At 36.2% G+C, this 26,339-nt stretch overlaps 1 protein-coding gene across 1 annotated transcript in view; it reads left to right on the plus strand.

The window, feature by feature from the left end:
* Positions 1–15,587, plus strand: part of LOC150081318 (zinc finger-containing ubiquitin peptidase 1-like) — a 114,812-nt gene extending 99,225 nt beyond the window's left edge. Inside the window, exons 7-8 of the mRNA XM_090380161.1 lie at positions 276–403; positions 15,358–15,587. Coding sequence (XP_090236287.1) covers positions 276–403; positions 15,358–15,587 — 358 coding nt within the window. The remainder of the gene's footprint in view (positions 1–275; positions 404–15,357) is intronic.
* The last annotated feature ends 10,752 nt before the right edge of the window (positions 15,588–26,339 follow it).

Raw genomic sequence — 26,339 nt, forward strand, 5'->3', positions numbered from 1 at the left:
TTTGGAAGAAAAGTGGGAATATCAGACTGCACTGGAACTTGTCTTTTGAATATTCCAAAAACAGCTAGTTCCCTATTGAAAGTCCTATGTTTTTAGATTTCTAAAAGTTGGCAGGGGTGTGTGTGTGTGTGTGTGTGTGTGTGTGTGTGTGTCGTGGAAATTTAACAGCTTAGTTTTGAACTTAATAAATAAAGATTGAAATTAATTATATGGTAGATGATATTAACATAAGCTATAATTGTTTATTTTTTTATCTTTTTTCTTTATTTTCTAAGATATTTTTTAATAGACTGTCATCAGCCAACTGGTATTAATGGTACTCATCCAGAAATGTTTCAATGGGTGAAAGATTATTTTACTAAAGATGAAGAATTTAAACCACCAATTTATCTTCAGCATCATGGTAAGTTCAAATAAAAATTTTCATATATAAATCATACTCTTTAGATTTGATATTATTTTACAACTAAGTGAAAGTTCCAATTTGGATCATTAGTCAGTTTGGATCATTTTATAAATAACTATTACAACCAGTTGGCTTTACAAGGGTACATACTCTTTAGATTTGATATTATTTTACAACTAAGTGAACGTTCCAATTTGGATCATTAGTCAGTTTGGATCATTTTATAAATAACTATTACAACCAGTTGGCTTTACAAGGGGTAAGTTAGGTTTCAAGATACTGTAAGTTTGGTGGCTGATTGATTTTGTCTTTACTATAGAAAGATTTAAGTGCAGTGAGATGATAATTGGAAAGGAGAGAAAATTATATGAGAATTTCCATGCAGAAGGAAATCACTGCAGTAAGAGAGCATAAAAAAAAGTGACACAAAACAGGGGTTAACTGTGGAGCACAGGTTTTAAGAACAAGTGTAAAAATTCAGAATTATAAATTAGTGTTATTTTGGTCTTATGCAATTATATAGAATTAATTGGACTATCCTGTCCTGTCGTGTTTTCGTTGTCAGCAGGATTTTAACCACTTAATTAATGCAATGGCCTTAATGCTCATAACAGAACAAACTTTGCCTCTACAACAAGTGGTCTGGTATTACATTCTGTCTGCAAATACATGGGAGAGGATAGGATAGTTCTCTTAACTTCATATAAGTGGAGAAATGCTATCAGTGTCTAGACACTTGTTAGCATTAAGGCTGTTCAGGATTCTTCTAATGTCTATATTAGAAGACTAAGGGAGACATTGATTGGAATGTGTTTGATATGGTAAGAGGAGCTTTGTCAAGATCATTGATCTCAGAGTTAGAGGAAAAGTAATAATTCACTTTTCCTTTACTTTCCCTTTATTCTTTATACAAGAATGCAACAGAATGATCAGGATTTGTGGAGGTATGGATAAATTGAAGTTACGGCCAATTCCTTTGGAAAGAGACCAGAGGTCTTGACTACCATTTGGACAAGCAGTGTTTTTATACTGTTAGTCTTCTTGTAATTGAGTTTGTTAATATTTGTTTACAACTGTTGGAATATTTTGTGTAAGCAGAAAATGAAGCCACAGATTTATGTACAGGCCATTTGCAGTATGCAATATTTTGTCTTGAACAGTATTAGCACATTTTTTGTAAAAAAAAACATGGTTTAGATAAAGGAGGAGAACAGAATGAGGAATAAAGGATTTCATCACTGCAATAATAATTTTACTGATGTAGTGTGTGCGCAATGAAAGTTTTAAATAGTAATCCAACTAAGGAAATGAGTAATAGAAATCACATAGTAGTAGTAGTAGTGGCATGTGATGCAAGAAAGCAAATGTATGAGCTTATGCAGCATCAGCCAAAAAAAAAAAAAAAAAAATCACACCATTCCCTCCAAATGCCTGTCCAGTTCCTAGACAGGCATTTGGATAGATCATCCCATTTCACACTCTTCTAATGCCAGATGACACGAAGCATGGCATGCTCATGGGATAGAAGCTAGTTGAGGAAGAGATCATCATCGAATTGTGATCCACGGTACTTAGAAGATGACTAACATTAACCCCTTCCCGGAACATTTTTTTCCTAAAAATCGACTTTTTTTATTTTACAAATTAAAAGTATGCATCATGTGAATACTCATTGTATAGTTTTTGTGTTTTTTATAAATTTTTTAGTAGAAAATACATGGGAGTAATTAACCCATTTGGGCTATCCCGAGTTATCTCATGTATGCCAAAAAGTTTGCAAATTATGCAGATTTTTTTAATAAATTAGTGCTTGAGCTAAAAGAAAGGAACAGACAGAAAAACACTCTTCACTACTCATTATATAAATAAATTTAAACAATCAAGTGGAATGCATAAGCAGTGCATTCCACTTGATAACCTCCCACCACAAGCAATAATTGCGAACTAACTACATTCTGACACATGGCTGCTACAAGTGAATAGGTGAGGTAAGCATCGCTTACAGGCGGCAGTTCAAGAGGGCGCCGAAATATTTTTCGATATATTTTTTCTAATTGGTTAACGCTTATCAGTATTCAGCATTTAGGACAGCAAATTTTATTTTGCTTACTGGTAACACATAGGAATGCGCGCTACTGTTCTGACATTGCTGTACAAGAAGTAATTATAAGTAAAATGAAAGTCAGTCATCTGCTGCCAGATGTAAGAAAATCCTGAGAAATCTCAGGATTTATCTGGCTAATGCAAAATTAGCTAATGCAAATGCAATTTATCTGGCTAATGCAAAATTAGCCAGATAAATACTCGAGAAAATACTTTTCAATCCTAAATTTGGAGGTATTATTGTTTGGTTCAGGTATTATTATATCCCGAGATATTTCATGTAGTTCCAAATAACATTTAAAACTAAAAACGAGATATCTCGGGATAATTCATGAAGGGGTTAAACAATTGGTGAGGAAAAGGTCAAGAGTGGTGTGGTTCGAATTATCTGGTATTTGAGTAGATAAAACAAAATTTAAAGATGAAAAGATAAAATAAATAAAAATAAAAAAAAATTGTGTGAGGACATTTGTAATACCAGGAGCCACAATATCTCTACCAACTGGGTCCATATAACTAGAAAATTAAAACCAGTTGGTGTTATGAACATTTGCATATGTTATTTGTGCAGAAAAGAACTTATTAGCTCTGCCCCTCAAAATTTGCTACAAGTACAGGTTTGGCCATACCCATAAAAGGTGTCATATACAGGCATACCTTGAATAACGAATAGGATGCGTTCCACGAAATTACTTGGTTAAGCGAAACTTCGTTTTCAGAGGTAAAAATACTATGGCCAGAATAGGGATACGTTCCCACTTAAAGAAAATGAAAAGCTTTTTTTTCGAACAAAGAAAAGTTTTATTAAATAAACAGTCAACTTACATACAAAGTGAAATCTCATTTTAAAATATGAGTCTAAAGTTGATTGCTTATGCTTTTTTTTCTCTTTCATTTAACAATTGCCTATACGGAGTTATTGCATTTAACACTGATCGCTTAACAATAAAACTTCTTCCTAAATCAGGATCATTTTCACTAAAAAAATTTAAAACGTTTTCAATGTCATTTAAGCACCTTTTTAAATCTTTGGTTGTTAACACTTTTTCGGCAGGAACTTCTTTAACTTCGTCTTCATTATCTTTGTCTTCGTTGCTAACAAGATTTTCTAAATCTTCCACTGAAAAACCATCATCTTCTGCATTCAATAAATTTCTAACATCCTCTTCATCGACATTTTCGAAACCTATTGATTGAGCCATCTGGATAACTTCATTTCTAATTTCTTGGATGTTATTTTCTTCTTCTAGTACAACTTCTGGCCATATTTTGCACCAAACTCCATAAGTATTTCTTAGTGACTTCTTTCCAAGAACTATCAATGTTTTCAATTGCGTTTTTAATGGTGTAGTTTTTCCAAAAAGTTTTAACTGTCATTTCCTCTTTATCCTCTAGTTCAGTTAAATTGCTTAATGTTCGACGCAGATAATAAGCTTTAAATGATGCTATTACTCCCTGATCCAATGGCTGAATCAGGGAAGTTGTGTTTGCTGGAAGAAACACAACTTTGACAGGAATGCATGTGTCCAACGTGTGAAGATCAGTAGGATGTCCCGGAGCATTGTCTAACAACAAAAGAGCTTTTTCTTCAAAGTTGTTTTTTTGACAATACCGTTTTACTTCAGGACAAAAGTGGTTAACAAACCAATCAGTAAATAACTCTTGGTAACCCAAGCTTTTCTATTTGCTTTCCATATTACAGGTAAATTCATTTTTATGTTACCTTTTAACGCCCTCGGATTTTCTGAATGGTAAACTAATAACAATTTTAATTTATAATCGCCAGAGGCATTTGATCCAAAGAGTAACGTTAAACGGTCTTTGGCTGCTTTGAACCCAGTAGCTGATTTTTCTTCAATAGAAATGAAGCTTTTTGTTGGTAGCCGTTTCCAGAACAAACCGTTTTCGTCAACACTGAACACCGAATTTGGTGGAAAATTTTCACGTTCAGTTATTTCCTTTAGTTTTTCTGGAAACTTATTTGCAGTTTCTCCTGTTAATTTTACACTATGAATCCTGGCCCGTTTTTTAAATTTCTCGAACCAACCACGAGAAGCCCCAAAGGTTTCCGTAATTTCTTCAGTTTGTTTAGATTTCAGGTGATTAAACTGGAATATCTTTTTTTATGTTAAATGGGGCTTGAAATTGCGGACTTCGTTATATCGAAGCTTCGTTATCAGAGGTAACGTTAACCGAGGTATGCCTGTATTTGAATCCTCTTTCTTCCTCCCTCCCTCCCTCCTTCTCTAAATAAATAAATAAAGACATGTTTTTCCTGTAGAATAGAAAAAAAGGTAGTTCTAAATTTTTAACACATTAAGCAAAATAATGCTCTTCAATTTGCAATTGATGATATTCCCAGTTCTGCTACTACAAGTTAAGAAACTAAATTTTTACTAACTTACATGCTTGTCAGTGACTGAATCAAAAAAGTAAAAAGGGAAAAAAAAAAGACTCACAAGTAAGTAAACCAGATCCTTTAGTTCCACCTAAGCTAACTAGTTATTTATAATTTCTCCCAACATATGGCTATTTACAGAAATAAAGGATCGTCATGTTCTGTGTGTGTGTGGAGTGTGTTTGTCTCAAGTCAATCTGTCATTTGAGAAATGTCTAATTCTGAAATCACACAAATATCTCCCCCTTTTATTTTTTACACACACACACACACACTGCCTTGACTTCCCATATAACCAAACCAGTTAACACTTTGTAAACCCTTGAGAAGCAGGGAAAGTGTATTTGCAGTGATGTGTAAGAGTATTAATTAAAATTTGACCTAGCTGTTCTGTGGCCTCTGTGGGGTTCCAAACTTATACAGGCCTGAAGTCCTAAGACTCAGTGGGTGTGAATTTGTGTTTTCTTGTGAAATTTCAGACAAGACAATTTTACACAAAGAAAAGGTAAAGATTGTATTATCCAAAGCATATTTACATTAACAAATAGGAACTTCTGGTCAAAAATTTCACAGTGTAACACCTTTTAGAATTAATTAACCATCTAATCCCTTATAATATTTATAATTTAAAATTTTTCTAAATAATGATATCAAAAGGTTAATTATATAAGTAATGTTAGATTTCAGAATTAGATACACTTGGTTCACAATGAGTTCTAGTTAAAGTTTTTTTTTTAAATAAAATTTTCATGTTTTTTAAAAAAAAATTTCAAGTTTTTATTTTCCATTCAAGTGGGGAACCTTGCTTGGAAATAATAAGGAAAAAATGGAAAAACCCAGAATGCAGCAGAGAGAACATTAGCTCTAGCATAAAGAACTTATATTGTTTTTCCTTTATCTTTGCCAGCTGAATCATCCAATTTATTCATAAACTTGTTAACAGGGGAGACTGCTTCTACAGGGATGGGATACACTTAAATAGAAAGTGTGCAAGAAATGTTTGCTGATGCTATCGAGGCAGTGTTAGGTGGGTCGAAAAACTGCTAGATTGGGGGGATACAAGGACTAATAGATTAACAGTAGCCACTGGCAGAGGTGAAAGTGATTCTTGCACTGCTTCTATTGGAATGAGCAGCAGCCTGGAAAATAAGATGCAGGATATTTCAGAGACTGCTGGGAATCATCGGGGTACAAGTAAACACATGGGTTGTGTTAGGGTAGCTAAGAAAAAGAACAGGTGCATGTATACTTGCGTGTACACCAATGCTAGGAGTTTGGTAAATAAATTTGACGAATTTGAGGTATTGCTCAAAATATCAAAGGCAAATATTGTTGGGATTTCAGAGACGTGGTGTCACACAGATATAAGGAATGCAGAACTGGAATTTGGGGAGTACAATGTCTACAGAAAGGATAGGAAGGGAGAAGGGGTTATGCTGTTAGTTAAGAAATACATAAAATCCAAGGAAGTGAAGCCAGTCGACATCGCTGGACAGTGCAGTGTCGAGTCAGTTTGGTGTGACATAAACATTGGGAGATCAAAATTGAGAGTAGGAGTGTGCTATAGGCCTAATGACTCTGATGAGTATAATAAGAAACTGTACAGGGAAATGGAGTGGGCCAGTAAATCAGAGAGTCTTATAATGGGGGATTTTAATTTCCCAGATATTGACTGGAATTTGGGGGCTGGTCACTCACACACTAGCAGGGCTTTTGTGGATTTATTGGATGATCGTTTTCTACATCAGCATGTTCGGGAGGCAACTAGAGGGAGTAATACTCTTGATTTGATTATCAGCAGTGATTCTTCGTGCATTAAGAATCTGCAGATAAATGAACCACTAGGTGGCAGTGATCACAGTGTGCTGAAGTGGGATTTATTCAAAGAGGTAACTACCATTAGGTGTAAAGGGAAGGGTTATTGCTTTCGTAAAGGCGACTATGATGGACTGAGACAGTATTTAAATTCTATACAGTGGGACCAACTGATGATGTTAACAACAGCAAATTCAAAATGGGAAGCATTCAAAGAACTTATCTTGGAAGCTACTAGGCTTTACATACTAACTAAAAAATATTGTTCAAGGTTTAGGCCTAAATGGATGTCAGATGAACTAATGAGACATATGGCAGAGAAGAAAAATGCATGGGATACATACAACTTAACACGCGATACAGAAGCCTATGATAGATACCAGTTGATCTGTAACCAAGTTACAAAGGAGGTTAGGCAGGCGAAGGCAGATTACGAGAGATCCTTGGCAAGGGATGCAAAGAAAAACAGCAAAGAGTTCTTTACTTATGTAAACTCTAGAAGGAAGGGGGTGAATCAGATTGGTCCACTTGATATCGATGGGTCAACTGTTGATGATCCTGCTCGGGTAGCTAACAAACTGAAATAACTGAGAGTAAAGTGGAGGAGAAATTGTTGAAGATAAACACAAGAAAGGCACCTGGGGTGGATGGGATCTATCCAGTTATATTAAAGGAGGCAGCAAAGGAAGTAAGCAAACCCTTAGCCATAATTATCAGAGCTTCCTTAGACTCAGGGGAGGTACCCATGGACTAGAGATGTGCAAATGTGACCCCAATTCACAAAGGAGGATCCTCGGCTGACACAAGTAATTATAGACCTGTGAGTTTAACTTCTTTTCCCGGAAAATTAATGCAGGCACTGGTTAAAGAAGAACTGCAGGATCATCTAGACAAGGCTTCTGTTATAGCTCGGACACAGCATGGTTTTGTTAAGGGGAAGTCTTGCCTCACCAATTTGATTGGATACTATGATGTAGTCACAAAAGAACTGGATGCAGGGAATAACTTTGGTATTATATACTTGGATCTTAGAAAGGCTTTTGATACTGTTGCACATGGAAGACTGCTGCACAAATTGGAGCAGTGTGGCACTGGAGGCAAATTGGTGCTATGGATAAAGGGGTGGTTGAGGGGGAGAAGACAGAGTGGTAATCAATGGACACTGCTCATTGTTCACTAATGTTATTAGTGGAGTCCCTCAGGGTTCAGTATTGGGTCCATTATTGTTTTCTGTATTTATAAATGATATTGATGATGGTATATCAAGATTAATGTCCAAGTTTGCAGACTATACAAAGATTGGCAGGGTTGTGGAGGACGCTATTGACACTATGCTGCTGCAACAGGATCTGGAGGTTTGAGCAGATGGGCTGAGAGGTGGCAAATGAAGTTTAACATTGACAAATGTAAAGTACTACATAAGGGAAACGGCAACCCCAGAGCAACATATCAACTCTGTGGTACTACACTGACAGTGGTAGAGAATGAAAGGGACCTGGGGGTTGTTGTGCAGGCAGATATGAAGTTCTATGAGCAGTGCAGATGGGCTTCAAGAGTAGCTCATGGTGTATTGTCAATGATATATATCAGAATTTTTCTAACAGGGATAAGGAGGTGATTATTCCCTTGTATAAGCAATGGTCATGCCACACCTAGAGTACTGTATACAGGCCTGGAGGCCTCATTTGAAGAAGGATGTAGAGCTGCTGGAACAGGTACATAGAAGGGCAATATGATTAGTGAATGGAACAAAGGGGTGCTGTTACGAAGAAAGGCTTGAGTTTTGCAAATTACAGTGTCTGGAGACTAGGCACCAGCGAGGTGATCTGATACAGGTGTATAAATCCTTGAATGGTTTGAGCATGCTCAATGCTGATGGGATTCTTCCTCTTGCTCAGAATAATCACCTGAGAGGGCATAAATTCAAATTGAGGAAAGACAGATGTAGGATAGACGTGCGGAAATTTGCCTTTAGCCAGCGGGTGGTTGGTTGGTGGAACAGACTTCCATCCCTTGTCGTGGAAGTTGATAGCCTAAATAAGTTTAAGGCTCAGCTGGACAGGTATTTTGAACGAACAGAGGGGTGAAGTGGAAGTGGTTATTTTTTATTTATTTATTTTTTTCTTTTTTTTTGGCTGATGCTGCATAAGCTTGCTTTCTTGCATCAAATGCCTCTACTAATGCTAATGCTAACTTTAACCTGAAGTTCCACTTAAAGAGAAATAAATCTGAAAAAGATAATAAGAACAGGAGCCTTGTTGTTTTAAATGCCTTACACTGAAAAATGTTGACTGAAGCCATCTCTAAATATTAATTCAAACATTTAACCCAGAATTTCTTGGCTCCAATAGTTTCCATTTCCATTTATAATGGAAATGGAGACTAAAGGTCAGCCAGATTACCTACAGGAGGAGGGAAATGCATAGGTTGTTTATTTCCTTTTCTTTTATTATTTAATTATTATTTTTTATTTTATATACTATTTTACTTTTTTTTTGGCTGATGCAGCACGCCTTAGGCTTAATTGCACCATATGCCCATTACTAATACTAATAGACTGTAGCCAGATTTTTTTAAGGATAAAATTGTCTTCTTTTGCTCCTGACACAAAGTTATGCAATGTTAGACATCATCATTGTTTACATTATCTCTTCTCTTAGTTATTTAAAATCTATAAAGGAACACATGATGAATGAGGTTTTTTTTTTTAATGAAAACTCCAAACACGAGAGGTGTTAGAAACTATAGCACTTAGTACCAGGCGCCTCCGTAGCCGGGTGGGCAGGAGCAGCAGTGCATAGCACACACTTTTTGATTAGACCGGCGTTCGAGCCCGTGACCACCAAATACGGAGGATGCGGAAAGGTCAGGGAATGACCACCGCATATCCCGGAGCAATATGGCCTTAGTTGCTAATGCTCCTAATAACAAACAAACAAACAAACTTAGTACCATGCATCTGATGGCTGAGAAGATGAAAGAAGATACTTGCTGACGTTAGACTTGAATTTCTGTAGATTGTAATTTTCAGGAAATACGTATGAAGGAAGGTTGTTCCAAAAACAGAAGTTGAATAAAAATATGAAGAAGAAAAATTGGTTCTGTGAGTTTGAAGTTGGACAATAAGAGGATGTTGACTGTCTGTGGTACATGTTCAGACTGCTTTGGAAGAGAGAGCGGAATTATAGAAGCCAGTTCAGAAGAACAGTGCCCATGGAAGTATCTATAGAAAAGGCATGCAGTAGAAACAGAACATCTATGAGACAGAGTGGCGAGACTCTGTCTCTCCACTCTCTGTTAATGACTCATCTTGGTTAGTGATGAGTCATTAATTAACCAGAAGCCTGAGAGAAGTTTTGCTGTCACTGCCTAGGATGTAGGAATAATATTCCATGGTAGAGCAGATTTGCAATTTGTACAGAGTGAACAGCTGTTTAGAAGAAAAGTGATGTGTAGAGCAAAAGAGAAAACCTAGTCTTTTAGATGCAGCGGAAGCAATATTTGTAATGTGCTTATGCGAAGAGAGAGAGAGAGAGAGAGAGAGAGAGAGAGAGAGAGAGAGAGAGAGAGAGAGAGAGATAGAGATTAGAAGCAGGGTAATCCCCAATAGAGATATATGATGTTGCCTAGAAATCAGAGTGTCATCAAGGATAAGCATAGGAGCATAAGAATCCTTTTTTGCAAGATATAAGACAGGACTGAGTTTTAGAAATAGTAGTAGTAATGGAAAATGATGCAAGAAAGCAAGCCTGCTTATATAGCATCAGTCTAAAAAAAAAAACCTACACAGTACCCTCGAAGAATTTGTCTCATTCTTCCTTGAATTTATTCAACCCATCCACTCCCACAACAACAGATGAAAGCCTGTTCCAAAAATGAACCATCCTTCCCCAACTCGGATTTATGCCCCTCGTGTGTGTGTAGCCTCAGCAAGTGGAAGAATGCCATTAATATTGAGGATTGAAATCAACTAAATTGTCTTTGCCCCACTGGAGAATTACTTGAAGCTCAGCATTTAGGAAATTAGCATTAGTAGAGGCATATGATGCAAGAAAGCAAGCTTATGCAGCATCAACCAAAAAAAAAAAAAAAAAACACCCCTTCCACTTCACCACTCCATTCTTCCGAAATACCTGTCCAGCTGAGCCTTATTTAGGCTATCAACTTCCACGACAAGGAATGGAAGTCTGTTCCACCAACCAACCACCCTCTGGCTAAAGGCAAATTTCCGCACGTCTATCCTACATCTGTCTTTCCTCAATTTGAATTTATGCCCTCTCAGGTGATTATTCTGAGCAAGAGGAAGAATCCCATCAGCATTGAGCATGCTCAAACCATTCAAGGATTTATACACCTGTATCAGATCACCTCGCTGGTGCCTAGTCTCCAGACACTGTAATTTGCAAAACTCAAGCCTTTCTTCGTAACAGCACCCCTTTGTTCCATTCACTAATCATATTGCCCTTCTAGGTACTTGTTCCAGCAGCTCTACATCCTTCTTGAAATGAGGCCTCCAGGCCTGTATACAGTACTCTAGGTGGCCTGACCATTGCCTTATACAAGGGAATAATCACTTCCTTATCCCTACTATAAAAATTCCTGTATATCATTGATAAGACACCATGAGCTACTCTTGCAGCCCGTCTGCACTGCTCAGAGAACTTCATATCTGCCTGCACAATTACTCCCAGGTCCTTTTCATTCTCTACCACTGTCAGTGTAGTACCACAGAGTTGATACGTTGCTCTGGGGTTGCTGTTTCCCTTATGTAGTACTTTACATTTGTCAATGTTAAACTTCATTTGCCACCTCTCAGCCCATCTGCGCAACCTTTCCAGATCCTGTTGCAGCAGCATAGTGTCAGTAGTGTCCTTGACAACCCTGCCAACCTTCGTATCGTCTGCAAACTTGGACATTAAGCTTGATATACCATCATCAGTATTATTTATAAACAGAAAACAATGGACCCAACACTGAACCCTGAGGGACTCCACTTATAACATTAGCCCACGATGAGCAGTGTCCATTGATTACCACTCTCTGTCTTCTCCCCCTAAACCACCCCTTTATCCATAGCAGCAATTTGCCTCCAGTGCCACACTGCTCCAATTTGTGCAGTAGTCTTCCATGTGCAACAGTATCAAAAGCCTTTCTAAGATCCAAGTATATACAAAGGGTACTAGGAAAGTTTTGCAATACAGCTTTGTTTATTTAATTTTTTCAAAGTAATTTCCTCTACATTCAATACACCTCTCCATCCTCCGAAACCAATCTTTAAACCAGTTCTGCCAAGTTTCACTAGGGAGTAAAGCACACTCGTTGTCCCAAGCCCTTAGAAGGTCCTCATCACTGGAAAACCGCCTCCCTTTTAGCTTCATTTTCACATGCAGGAACAGTGCAAAGTTGCAAGGAGCAAGGTCTGGACTGTAGGGAGGGTGCTCGAGAAGTTTCAGTCCTGTCGTGGTCAAATATTCGGTGCAGGCTTTGGCGCGGTTAGCTGGAGCATTATCGTGATGGAGGTACCAGGTGTCCATTCTTGACTTTGGCCGCAGGTTCTTCATAGATCTAATGACTTTAGGCAGGCATTGTTCAGTATACCACTTAGCTGTGACTGTCTTCTGCGTGTCCAAAACGACACGTTCCACAATTCCACTCGATTTGAAAAACACAGCTATCATTTTCTTCTTTACAGATCGGGATTTTCTGACAATTATGGGTGTGTCGTCATCATCAAAGACCCAAACTTTGTTTTGAGCCTTGGTCATCAGATCGTAATAGTACAGCCAAGTCTCGTCACCTGTCACGATGTTGTTCACATACCGAGATTGTCCCTTATCAAACTTTTTTAACATCTCCCGGCACCAAGTCACACGTCGTGTCATCTGCTCTTCAGTCAGTTGATGCGGCACCCAGAGAGAACAAAGTTTCTTCACGTGCAAATGATCTTGCAGAATCGAACAAGTTACTGGTGCATTTAGGCCCAAAGTATCCTCTATCTGTTGGTAGGTCACTCGCCTGTTTTCGTCAAGCATTTTCCTCGCAGCAGTAACGTTTTCCTCCGTAAGTGACGTTCGTGGCCTTCCCGGCCTCTCAGAATCCTCCAGAGTGAAATTTCCCCTTTGGAATTCTCTATACCACCTGAATATCGTTGTACGATGTGGACAATCATCATCTAGTGCAAGAGTCATTTCTTCTAAGCACTGGTCTATGGTTAAACCACGCACGAAATTATACCGCAAAACTGTCCTTATCTCATTTCGTGACCACGATGCCATCGCAAGCACTTTACTCTCTCACTACTAATGAATAACTGAGCCCATGTACTTGGCGCGGCGGCTACTATGCACGTATGAACATGTCTCAACATGCAGCAACAAGCAGCTTCCTGTGATTCATTGTTGCATCATATTGCAAAACTTTCCTAGTACCCTTTGTAATATCAAAGTTATTCCCTGCATCCAGTTCTTTTGTGACTGCATCATAGTATCCAATCAAATTGGTCGGGCAAGACCTTCCCTTAACAAAGAATTGATAGTGAATGTTCGAGTAGTTGAAGCTGTTTGTGCAGGGCAAGGTTTCTCAAACAAGAAGGTGGAATGCAATCTGCTGTCACCAGTAAAACTGTGGATAGGATTTCCGGTCAATGGAAGATGGTCATTAATAAATTTACACAGTTAAAGGGTGAGAGAAAGAACTGAACCTTGGGGAACACCCGCATTAGTGGAGAAGTTAGAAGACACCTGAATATCTGTTCCATCAGCATTTCAGACTCCCAGGTAGCAAGCCCAGCTTGGCATACCTGAGAGAATGTTTGTGACAGTCTCAGTGACTTCAAGAAGTTGTTATATAATTAAAGAATGAAAATCTATTAAATTTTTTTAATATGCATTTTTAACTGAAAACTGCTGAAGAGTTATTGAAAAAAAAAACTGGCACCCAACTGTATAAAGTTTGGAAAACTTTACTAGCTAATCCAGGTGTCTACTAGAACATTACCATAGGTTCATTCCAGTGGACTATCTAGTAGCCAGCCTGTGAAAACCATTTAAACCTATATCCTCAATGTATGTTATATTGGATCTCACCATGTTGCTTATCATGACCTCAGAAGACATGAGTTGTTGTTGTTATGCAAATTTCACAACACAAGGGCAACTATGGCCAATATGTGTCTGTCAGAGTCACTATGTTCATTTTAATGATTTATAGATATATCAAAGTGTATTTATCATTCCAAGATGTTTAATATATATATAAAGAGCTCACTTAGGTTTGCTTTGTCATCAAGTATATGAAAGAGGGTTAGAGGAGCTTGAAAGTTTGCTAATGATTGGAAGGATGTGGTTCGAATGGCTGAATAGGATGGACAATCAATCAGGATGTGCTTTACTGTAAGTTGTATCTGACAGACAGACAGAGCAGAGCAGAGCGGGAGATCTTCTCTTAGAAGTAAATGTTTGTGAGTGAGGAAGGTACACCCAGTGCACAGTCTTGTCAGTATAACTTCTTCCTGTCTATTTGTACGTGAGCTAGATCCAGGTGGGCAGGAGCAGCAGTGCGTAGCATACGCTTCTTGATTAGACCGGGGTTCGAGCCCGTGACCACCAAATACGGAGGATGCGGAAAGGTCAGGGAATGACCACCACATATCCCCGGAGCAATATGGCCTTAGTTGCTAATGCTCCTAAAAATAAAAAAAAATAAAAAATAACAAAATAATGTGAGCTAGAATGCCATGAACATAGATCTTTTTTTATTCTGCGGAGTTTATTGCACGGTTGGTCCCTCCAAAGTTGTTTCCAAATGGAAGTATATTTGGTATGAAATACATCCCTATAATCTGTAAAGGGTACAAACTGAAAGTTATCTTGTATATTAAGATCTGGATTTTTGCAACTTGGTTTGCACATGAGTTGTACTGTATGGCAGAAGAGATGGGGAGGTCCTGAGCTTTGCTCTTTAGAGCAAACATGGTTTTTTTTTTTTTTTCATGTCAAACCCCATTAACCCAAGTGGTAGTATTGTAGTTATTGAGTGCCTTCTGCTACCTATTATTGTGCAGGTAGGACAGTAGCTTCAGTTTTTTACATAACTATTAACAAAGAGGAGTTGGTGCAAAATGCATCAAGTTCGTATTGTGAAGGAAGTCATTGGAAGGTTGCTTCAATATTGCATCACTGCTTCAAATAAAAAGCACTGCTGCATGGGAGAAGTATATTGCTATTTATTTGAGATATATGCCTTTACCCATCCAGCCTCTTTCACTACTTCTTGGCATTATGTTCCAAACTTAAGTTTGAAACAATTTTTTTAAGTTTTCACAAATCCCAGGTACTTGTCTTTGCTGTTGTTGAACAAAAGTTTTTCAAATGCCCTCAAAATTATCGAAACTTAATTTTGATATTTATTTCCATGTTATTTAATTTAAAAAGTAGATTTAATATTATTTTATTAGTATTTTTTATTGTTAAGTATTTTTAGGATTTTAGTATATATTTTTTTTTTTTTTTTTTTTTTTTTTTTTGGCTAATGCTGTATAAGCTTGCTTTCTTGCATCATATGCCACTGCTAATACTATTTACCATATAATTTTTTGCAGGTATGTTAATTAAAATGAAAGTTTTAATTTTTTTAGGTCACAGTAGAACAATTATTGGTCTTGAAGAATTGAAAGATGGAAGCCTACAGCTTTTAGTTTTTGATCCTAGCCATAGTAAAGCTCAGATGGAACAATTTAATAACACTGCCTCAAATGCAAATGCTATGCGGCTTATACGGCGGCCTCTTTCTGCTCTTAAAGCTCGTCAGTATCAGCTAGTAGCAGTTAATGGTGTCTTGGAATTAGATGAAGAATATCATGTATGAGGTTTATTCTTGATCTTATATAATCAAAATTTTAATTAAATGCTTTCATATTTTATTTTCTTCTGATTTTAATCTCTTAAGTGAGTATTGGTGATAAATATATATTGTTAATAGGAGAAATCATACTTGACTATATTGAAAAATATTTGGTTTTTTGCTGTACTGAAAATAACTATATTGAAATTATTTATAGTTACTTACATAGAAGAAAAAGAATTCAGAATTGGTGTTTCTGCTTACTTGAGGTCAGTTTGGAAAGTATGATCTCCAGGGTTATAAATTAAAAATTAGATGTGATATCAAAATATAACTTTAAACATTTATGGAACCTTGACTCACTCACCCACTACAGGAAACCTGATACTATTAAACAAGCTCAATCCTGTAAGATGAAGAGTTAAAAATCATGGATTTAATTTGTTCCTTCAATAATCCAGTCTACCATTCCCAAAGTAGTTTGGAATAAAATCTGCAGAATGTCAGGAAAATATATACATCATCATTATGCAGTATAAAGATCAAAGCATGGTCAAACCTGCAGTACTGGGAGAAACTTTGCCCAAGTCTCAGCACAAACTTCTTATTCTCCAGATTTTCTGCTGATAAAAAAACAATGAAGGTTACTAGCTAGATTTTACATCCAAAAAAAACTTGAATCATATAATAAACTTTTACAAGAGAAAATTTATACAGTGTACTTATTCTCTCTCTTACCAAAGCAAGCACAATTGGACCTGAAGGAATCCACTGTGATGTGCTGAAACACCAGTATTTCAGTATTAGAGAAAAGCCCTTGAATATCAGGGAAATGAGGAAACATGGAACCAAAAAAATTTATACAACTGACTAAATACAGAAATTACAACCAAAACCTTTAAAACCATAAAAAAACCAAAAAAAAAAAAAAAAAAAAAAAAACACTGTATAAATACATTATATAATAAAATGTCGAGTAGCTTCCAGTGCAGAGTTCCCTCTATCAGCTTAAAAAAGTGAAAATAACAGAGGGACCATGTGACATATGGCTGTTATAAGGCATGCATGTAAGGGTGTAGCTTGGAGAAGGGGTGGGGAAGAAAGAAAAGGAAGGAGCTAATCAGATATCAGTGATTCAAAACAACATGTAGAAGGATCATATAAATGATCATCACTTTTCAAAATTGCAGACTCCTGATTCCTGACCCCTGCTTAGCATCAGAAGAAAAGATGTTGTTGATGAATTACTCAGCTAAGATTAAAAGCCTGCCTACTCATCCTGTTTGTCCACTACTCCACGATCCTCTGTGGAAAACTCACTATGTGAATAAACACAGAACAATTCGGTCTACTGGTATCAGACTGCAGAACCTAACAGAAAGCTGGAACATTAAACTTGATAATTTTCTTAGAGAATCAAAAGATCAGGATCCCCCGTGGACTACCTTCACACTTTATTGTGATAAATACTTTGAGCAATGGGGTAAAGGTTCTATAGCAAATATTAATATCCAACAACTACATTTGCTCACACACAAAAGTATCCCCACTTTACTAAAATCTGCCCTGATGATTCAAAGTCTGACAGTCAAGTAGGTGCAGCTGCTGTCTTCCCGAATACAACTGTCTCGGTGTCACTTCCAGCCGAATGCAGCAGTTATACTGTGGGGCTCCATGCCATCAAGCTTGCCCTGAAAAAGATCTCACTCAAAACCTAATATATACTGATTCACAGAGTGCTCTTTTAGCTTTGAAAAGCAGTTTCACACCTTGCAATGCTTTATTAAAGCTCATAAAACATGAGCTGATACGTCTTCGTGAGCTGATACAACATCAGCAAACTGTTGTTTTCTCTTGGATCCCAGGTCACAGTGGTATTCCGGGAAATGAATGTGCAGATGCTGCTGCAAAGCATCCCTCCAGCATAGCCTCAACAAATGAACTAGTCCCATATTCTGATTACAAACACAATGTACGGAGAACATGCATGGAACAATGGACACTTCTGCGGAAAATGCAAACAAATAACGAGTTATTTGAACCGAAACCTGAACCTCAAGTATAGACATCTAGCCTTCGTAAAAATAGAAAAGAAGAAGTAATCTTAGCCAGAACCCGAATAGGTCATACTCACCTCACACATCTCTACTGGCTTACAATCCTCCGCAATGTGCGCACTGCTCACAACCACTTACAGTAAAACATATACTTCTTGAATGTAGCTTGTTCAGCAATGCCTGACGAATGTCTTTCAGTATCATTTCAGATCTACAATAACCTCTGTCTCTCAATAGTATCATAAGTAAAGAAGCAAATCTCTCTGAATTCTTTCTCTATTTAAAACAAATTCAAATGTATGACCATTTCTAACTGCTCCCCGTATAGTTATAAGTGACTCAATTAATTTGAGAGGCGCAATATGGCCTAAGTAGCTTTTACACCAGAAAATAACACAACAACCTGACCCTTGCAGACAAAATTTTCGGAGTTAGGATTGTGTTGCTTGCTCCAATCATGTTCAGCTAGGGTAGAGCAATCAAAATTAGCTATCTGGATAACCGCCACCATGCTTCGAGATATGGTCCTCCAGCCTTCCGTCTTGCCAATGCAAGCCGCCTCCGTAGCCATGTGGGAAGGAGCAGCAGTGTGTAGCACACGCTTCTTGATTAGACCGGGTTCGAGCCCGTCACCACCAAATACGAAGGATGCAGTAAGGTCAGGGAATGACCACCACATATCCTGGAGCAATATGGCCTTAGTTGCTAATGCTCCTAAAAAAAAAAAAATCTTGCCAATGCAACATAGCCCACAGTCCCCACATTTAATTCAGCATATGGAGCAACCCTTCAAGAATAAAAGGTTGGGTGACCACTCTGGAAAGAGTGGAGGGGAAACTCTTACCATTGAGTTTCACACATCAAATATGGTAATTACAGAGAGCCCTGACAAGTCACTTGGAGAAATCTAGATAGTGGAGGATGTGTCCTACTGAAATATACTCACTTTAATGTGAAGCTTGACCTGGATAATTCTTTGATAGAGAAAAAGCACATGATAAGTAATGATATAGAATCTTCCGTGATCTGTACTCATTGGGACTCGGAGGACATCTCCCAATATTGATTAAGAATTTTTTATGAAATAGAACTTTTTAAGTTAGACTGCAATTATCACTTTGCCAAATCTTTCATCAGGAAGAAGATGTACCACAGGAATTGGTTTTCAGTGCCATGTTATTTGCAATTAGAATAAATACCATCACAAAACAGCTCCCATCAGTGGCATCAAATGCCCTGCATGGAGATGATTTTAGTATCTTTTATCAGTCAAATAATATGAGAACAGTCATGAGACAGCTGCAAATGCTAAAAAGAATGTCAGCAAATGGCTGTAAACAATAAATTCAAACCATCACACAAAAAATTGTGTTTTTTTTTATATCCAGATCCTGAGCTAAAATTAGATGGGAGAGTGATTTATGTCAGCTCTTTCTCAAAATTTCTAGAAATAATTATGGAGAGAAAATTAAACTTTCTCTAACATATTAGCCAAGTAAGAATCAAATGTATGAAAACACTCAATATCTTAAGAATCTTATTCTCGACTTCTTCAGGAGTCAGTTCTTCATTCTCTTAAAAATATACAAAGCATTAATCTGATATAAAATAGATGGGCCTCAAAGCACAACTTAACAAGGAAAATGCTCTTTGATAGCTCAGTCTGGTTCATTACAGTTTATCATTCCATTTGCAGACTATTTACACTGAAATAGGAAATATACATAATACCCATCAGACTGCAAATAGAACTAATACCCACCAGACTGAAAATAGAACTTCAGGTAATTGAAAGAATTGCTAACAGATCTCAAGCTGACCTTTGACAATATCTTGTCTCCCTTTTCCCAGAACAGGGAGATGAATGTGCGGAATCTCTGTACACTCTACTATGTGGAATCTCTGTACCCTAATCTTTCTTTTCTGAAGTGGGGGAGGAACACAATTCCTCTCTTGATCTATTTCAACACTTACTTCAAAATTACTCATTAATCTTAGGCCCTAAAGTTAAACTTTAGGACCTATTACTCATTAACTTTAGGTATTTCTGAATTGAGTATATTAATGTCTTTGTTGTTTGTGAGGGACATATGTTCTGATTTTTTTTCTCTTGGTTTATTATAGTTCAAATTAGTTGATATACAAGGGGGTGGTTTGAAAAGTTCATGGCCTGAGTATGAAAGAATAGTGGTACAATGTTAAAAATTTCTGTACTTATGTATAAGAAGTAGTAACAATTAGCTTGTTATCCCACATCTACAAGTTGTTCACAAGGATCATTACTAACAGATTAGAAAGAATACTTGATGAGAATCAACCAAAAGAGCAAGCTGCCTTTAGGACAGAATTCTCAACTATGGCTCACCTTCATGTAATATCACAGCTTTAGCATTAGCATTAGTAGAGGCATTTGATGCAAGAAAGCAAGTTTATGCAGCAAGTTGCTCACAAGGATCATTACTAACAGATTACTAAGAGAAAGCAAATGAATATAAAACACCATTATGTGTGGTGATTATGAAAAGGCATTTGACTCCATACAGCATAAGACAATGTTTGGGACACTGGAAAGACAAGGCATAGATACCCCATATATTATGATTTTGAAGAAAATATATGAGAACACTACCTCCTTTATTACACTAGACAAAGATAATAGCAATAGCAAATTTAAAATTGAGAAAGGAGTTCGACAAGGCGGCACAATATTTCCGAAGTTGTTTACTGCTGCCCTTGAGGAGGCTTTCAGAAGATTAGACTAGTCGCAGAAAAGAGTCAATGTGAATGGAGAGTACCTAAACCATTTACGATTTGCAGATAACATTGTGGTCATAAGCCACGATCCCAAAGAATTAGAGGAAAATCTTAATCAGTTATGCACAGCTAGTAAGGATTTTGGACTAAAGATGAATATGGCTAAAACAAAAGTAATGATGAACAAGTATGCCACAGAAAGAGATATAATCATTGAAGGAGTAGTAATTGAAAAGGTGGATTCATATACTTATCTGGGACAAGTCATTAGCTGTAATAATAATAAATGACTGGAAGTCAAGAGAAGAATAAATTTTGGATGGATAGCATTCAGGAAATATAGTCACATACTGAGGAGCAATATCCCAATTTGTCTGAAACGTAAATAATGAACCAACGTATACTTTCCACCATGACATGGAAGTGAAACTTGGACACTCACCAAAAGAATGGAAGAGAAGCTGAGAACTATACAGCAAAGAATGGAACGAATTATATTAGGAATCAGACTGTTGGATAAGAAGAGAAACACATGGATTAGGCATCAAACTCAAGTAAAGGACATTCTTATCAAAACTAAAGAACTAAAATGGTCTTGGGCTGGACACATAACTCGAAGACATGATGACATATGGAATAAGAAAAAACAGAATGGTACCCAAGAGGAGCTGGAAGACAATGATGGAGATGGACAGATGAAATTCACGAATTTGTGGGTAGTAAGTGGATGCATAAAACAGAAGGAAGGAAGGAACTGGAAAGTTGCTGGAGAGGCCTTCATCCTGCAGTGGATTGAAAATGGCTGATGATGAAGTAGTAACTCACCAAATTGCATGTAGTGTCAACATCTTTTTTAAGTTACAGATCCTGAGCTGACTGGGCTAGTTGGGTGGGTAAAGATTGGAACCCGCGACCTTTGGTACCCAAAGGTCGCGGGTTCCAATCCCGCCTCGGGCTTGGATCAGAGTAGAAAATGCAAAAACCTTGGGAGGTGCATTATGGCCACAGAAGCCGATGCACCAACAACTAACAAAAAAAAAAAAAAAAAAAAAAATACAGAACCTGAAGTTAGAGTTGTGTGAATGAGGAAAGATGGACAAAATCAGTCACTGTGTAATCATTCAATATTTGGGAAAATAGGAACTAACTCCAAAGGCATGAGGATATGGTAACAACATTGGGAGGAATGCCACCCTTCCTATTCCATGGTGAAAAAGTGGGCAACAGAATTTAAACAAGGGAGGGAAAGCCTTGAAGATGACCCATGCTGCTCCATCACTCCAGAAGTTGATGGTGTGCATGATCTGGTGATGGGTGATTGACAAGTGACAATTTGGTACATTGCCAGTGTCTTGGGCATCTCATCTGAATGTGTGTGTGTGTACCACATGATAACAGAGGTTCTTGCTATGAAGGTGTCAGCAGGATGGCTCCCAAAGTTGTTGACAGCAAAGCAAAAATGCACAGCTGTTGTCAACTCAAGTGAACATTTGCATCGATTTCAAGCATATACACAAAATTTCTTTCATAGTTTGCGACCATGGACGAGATGTGGGTCAATCACTTTCAGCCAGAGACAAAGGAGCAGTTCAATAAGCCAAGTTGGTTTCTTCTGCTGGCAAGATAACTGCATTAGTTTTTGAGATGCTGATGGAGTGTTGCTAGTGAATTACCTTCAGAAAGGCCAGACAGTTACATGGACATATTATGCAGACATTGTGAAGAATTTGCAAAAACATCAGACCAATGTTGAGGAAAACTCAGAAAAGGAGGCTAGTTTCACCAGGACAACATGCCTGCTCACAAGTCTGTCATTGCCATGGCTGAACTGCATGAGTGCAGCTCTGAAATCTTGGACCATCCCCCATATTCATCAGATCTAGCACTGTCCAGACTTTCACTTATTTCCTAATTTTAAAAAATAACTGACTGGCATCCATTTTCCCACCAACAGTGATGTCATTGCTGCAGTGGATACATTCCTGGAGGCCCAAGAGAAAACTTTCTTTGCAGGTGGAATCGATGCATTGCAGCATCTGTGGCAAAAGTGTATTGACTCCAAAGGGGAGTATGTTGAAAAGTAAGATGTTACTGGACTCCTCATATAAATCTGTCATACTCTGGCCACAAATGTTTCAAATTCCTCTTGTATATAGCAGGCGCTTTCAGGGCTTTATTAAATCTAATTTCTGAATTTCTTTTAGTTATTGCAAAGGTTGCAAATTTATTGTTCTCTCTCTCGCTCTCTTTCACACTCACGCATGCACGTGCACACACTGTTTTTTCTAAGATGGTCGCAGGTGTAACTGCAGGCAGTGGCAAAGTTAGGTTTATTATAAAGAATATAAAATCTCAGTTAATGTTTAATAGTATGTAGGCTTCATTAATTTGTCTTTTTTTTCCCTCTACTTTTTTTTTCTTTTCTACTTATCATTATTTCTGATTTTCTCATTATTAAGGTAGTTGGGAAGCATTCCTTCTATTTCTTTTTTCTTTGACTTTTGATTTAGTTTAGTTTGTTGCATTTCCTTCACCCCCTTCTTCCACTTGTTCACTGGAAGTTCATTCCTACCTGTAGATTGGTTTTGGAATCTAGCAGGACAAAATCTGACTGTTTATGTTGATGATTATTATTTGGATTCCCCCCTTTTTTTTTTTTTAATGTATGGGTTCCTACTGATAAAATGCCTATTAATATCAAAACTGTTGTTTACCTTGAAGTTATATATTGAATAAATAAGATTCTGTTATATATTAGGAAAAATAGCTGGTTTTATCTAGAGCAGCATTTCTCAACCAGTGTTCTGTGAGTACTCATCACTTGGGATTCCTTGAGAAGGAATTTTTTTTTAATGTAATTTATTTACAAGTATTTTTTGTGTCAATATGAATGAGTTCTTATTTAAGTTCATTTTCTGGATGTGTTTTCACTCTTATAATATTTATATTTAGTAAAATGTTCCGGTGCTCCACCCAAATTAAGAAATACTTTGTGGTGCTCTGCAGTCTACTAAAGGTTGAAAAACACATCAGCTGGTCTAGATCACATTAATAAAGTTAAAGAAAATTGGATATTTGACATATATGGTCATTATCCTAAGGACTATCCCATGTGATGCACACTTTTTGAAAATTTGCCAAAAAATATCCCTGGTTAATTCATAGGAGACCTGTAGCTTAGAGTACTCAATGTGATATTATGAAGTAGTAGTATTATGAAGTATTAAATACATAAAAAAATATAAGTACATCATAAATCATGTCTGAGTTTTCAAAACATCATTGTAGAAGATAATCATTAATTATTAATGGTCATTCTCTCACTGTGATTGTTTGATTTTCAGAACAGCAAGATCCTTCACTCTCAGCGAATCCCTCCAAATAATTGAAATTTAATTTCCCTCCATGCTTGATTCCCTTTGGAAAATAATGCTTTCAACTGGATGAATTATGCCCTTCAGAAACAAAGGTATTGATACTCTCTGAATTATAGAAGACAGTGACTTAAATAAGCCTGTGTACTCTGCTCTCTGAGGTGGTGCTTCTTAAAGGCTTGTATACCATAAATATTCATGACAACTAAATATATTCACAATTTAAAGAAGTTGTTAAAAGCATATTAGTAATATATGAAAAGTGTGCGGTAGTAGGCCCCACTGTACAGGATGTCACCTTGCCACTAGTGCCTGATTAGAACAGCATTTTTTTTTTTTTTGTTTTACTTTGTTAATATAATATATAATTTTAAAATTTGCTCTGCATTGTTGTATTATATACTAGACCCTCAAGTACATAGTATTAAGATTATTAATCACTGATTTTTGTTGTTGTCTATTCAATATTTATCCATATGAACAACAGCATTGCTATTTCTATGTGAAATTTTTTTTTAAATAGCTCTATTGATAGTGGTATAAATAGACATCAATGTGGAGACAGTAGCTGTCTTTTATTTGTTTTAATATTCTTATACAATTTAAATCCTACCATGAATTGCATAGTGTTTTTTATGTTATGGTGAAATTATCTTAAAAGACACTGTTTCAAACTAGTTGGTGTCTTTCTCAGGAATGTATGCAAATGATGTATATGTATATTTATGTATGTATGTATCTGTCTGTGTATGTATATGTATCTATATATACATATACATATAGATGTATAAGATTTTTAAATTTCTACCTATATGCTCATTTACGTCTGCTTGCTCATATTTTTTATGCAGAAGACTTATTTTGCTGTGGAATTAGTCTTTGCCTTTTATATTCTGAATAAGTGGAAAAAAAATTAATGAGGAACCTGCTTCGACTGAATAGACAATCAGTGTATTTTTAATCTTTAACTATACTACTGAATTTAACTTCATTTAGACAGTGATGTTTCATTGTATATATATTTATATACAGTATTGTTTTCATTTCATGTTTGAAAGGACGAGAGTTTTAGGGATGTTGAAAAGATCCATTATTTCTCAACTAATTATAAAAAAGTAGAGATAGAAGAGGAAAAGTAGCAAATATTGTTCCTAAAATCACGGTAATTGGCTTTGTTTGTATTATGTGTAAGCCATCCATGCATTTCTCAAGAGGAAAATTTGTGCTACTGCCCCATGCAGAGTCAAATTATTATATTTTATAATTTAAAAATGCCACTAGTTTAAGCTGGAGATAAAAGTTGTCACTAAATTTATGGGTACAAACTATATCTCCAACCTAACTATATTTGTAATTGAAATATTATTTTATTACCAAAAATATTGCTGTGTGTATAATAAATAAGATTAAAATCTCTGTGAAATTTATTATTAAAATTTTTATTATTAAAATTTTCATTTCATTCATTTTGCATTTAGAATTCATTAGTAAACTTCATTTCATAAAATTAGTAATAGTAGTAGTAAAATTCAGTAAAATTCATTTTGCATTTAGACCATTGATTTGCATTTGCCATTAGTGGTTATATTTTTCATTTAGAATGCAATGTTTTTAAATTGAAATAAATTTAAAAAATTTATTTCAATTCATAAATTTTATACATTTCCACAAATATGTGTAGTTCTGCTGAGCTTTAGCTTGACTTCAAATGAAAATTCACTTTATATCAGTATTCTGTTTTTCTCTAATTTCATTAAAAATTGCTAAGTATTTCTGACAGTTCTGTTTAACAAAAAAAAAAAGGGATTAAAACGTTTCTTGAAAGAGGCATGACTTAGTGTTTTTTTTTTTTTTTTTTTCCAATCCACATTTTGAAAAATAGCTTTGTACATCTCTGTTGCTCTGTTGTGGAATAGTATAATCTACGTTCTCTTTTCACTGTTTAGTAGAAGTGTAGTTAATTTTTTATAATACTGTATACTTTTTCAGTATTTTAGTTTACATTTTACAGTGTTATAGTACTGATGTTTATAAATGTTCATTGATTATTTTTTAATGAAATTACTCCAAAATAATTTTTAATTCAGCTGGATATCAGCTTACAGTAATACTTTGTAATTTAAAGCTGTGCTTATGCACCTCTGCTTTGTAAGCTAGAATCTTAAAATAGAATTACATTGGCATTATAGTTTAATTACATGAAAGTTTAGCAAAATGAAAATCTTTTCCCTTATTTCCATGCTTAAGACAAACTAAAGGTTGCACTTGCAGAAACAAAAGTTAGTCTTAGGCTTTTTTCTAATACAATGGTGTGCAGAAGTCTTGTATAAGCAATGATTACTAAGATGTGCTTGAAGTATTGTAATAAAATGTACAATAAGGTGTAAGGTTTTTATTAGTCAGATTGGTTTCATTTTGTTACAAGTTTCCAAACACTTTGATGTTTCTCTCACATCACAAGTCATGCAAAAACGGTGTACACAAACTTACTATATTATAGAATGCTCATTATTACCAAATGATCAGTGATTATTATGTAATCTTAAAAATTATGATAAATAAAGTATTATATATTGCTGTATAATATTTAG

Source organism: Mastigoproctus giganteus, chromosome 8 (assembly GCF_048544385.1).
Source record: "Mastigoproctus giganteus isolate SK-2022 chromosome 8, ASM4854438v1, whole genome shotgun sequence".
Lineage (NCBI taxonomy): Eukaryota > Metazoa > Arthropoda > Arachnida > Uropygi > Thelyphonidae > Mastigoproctus > Mastigoproctus giganteus.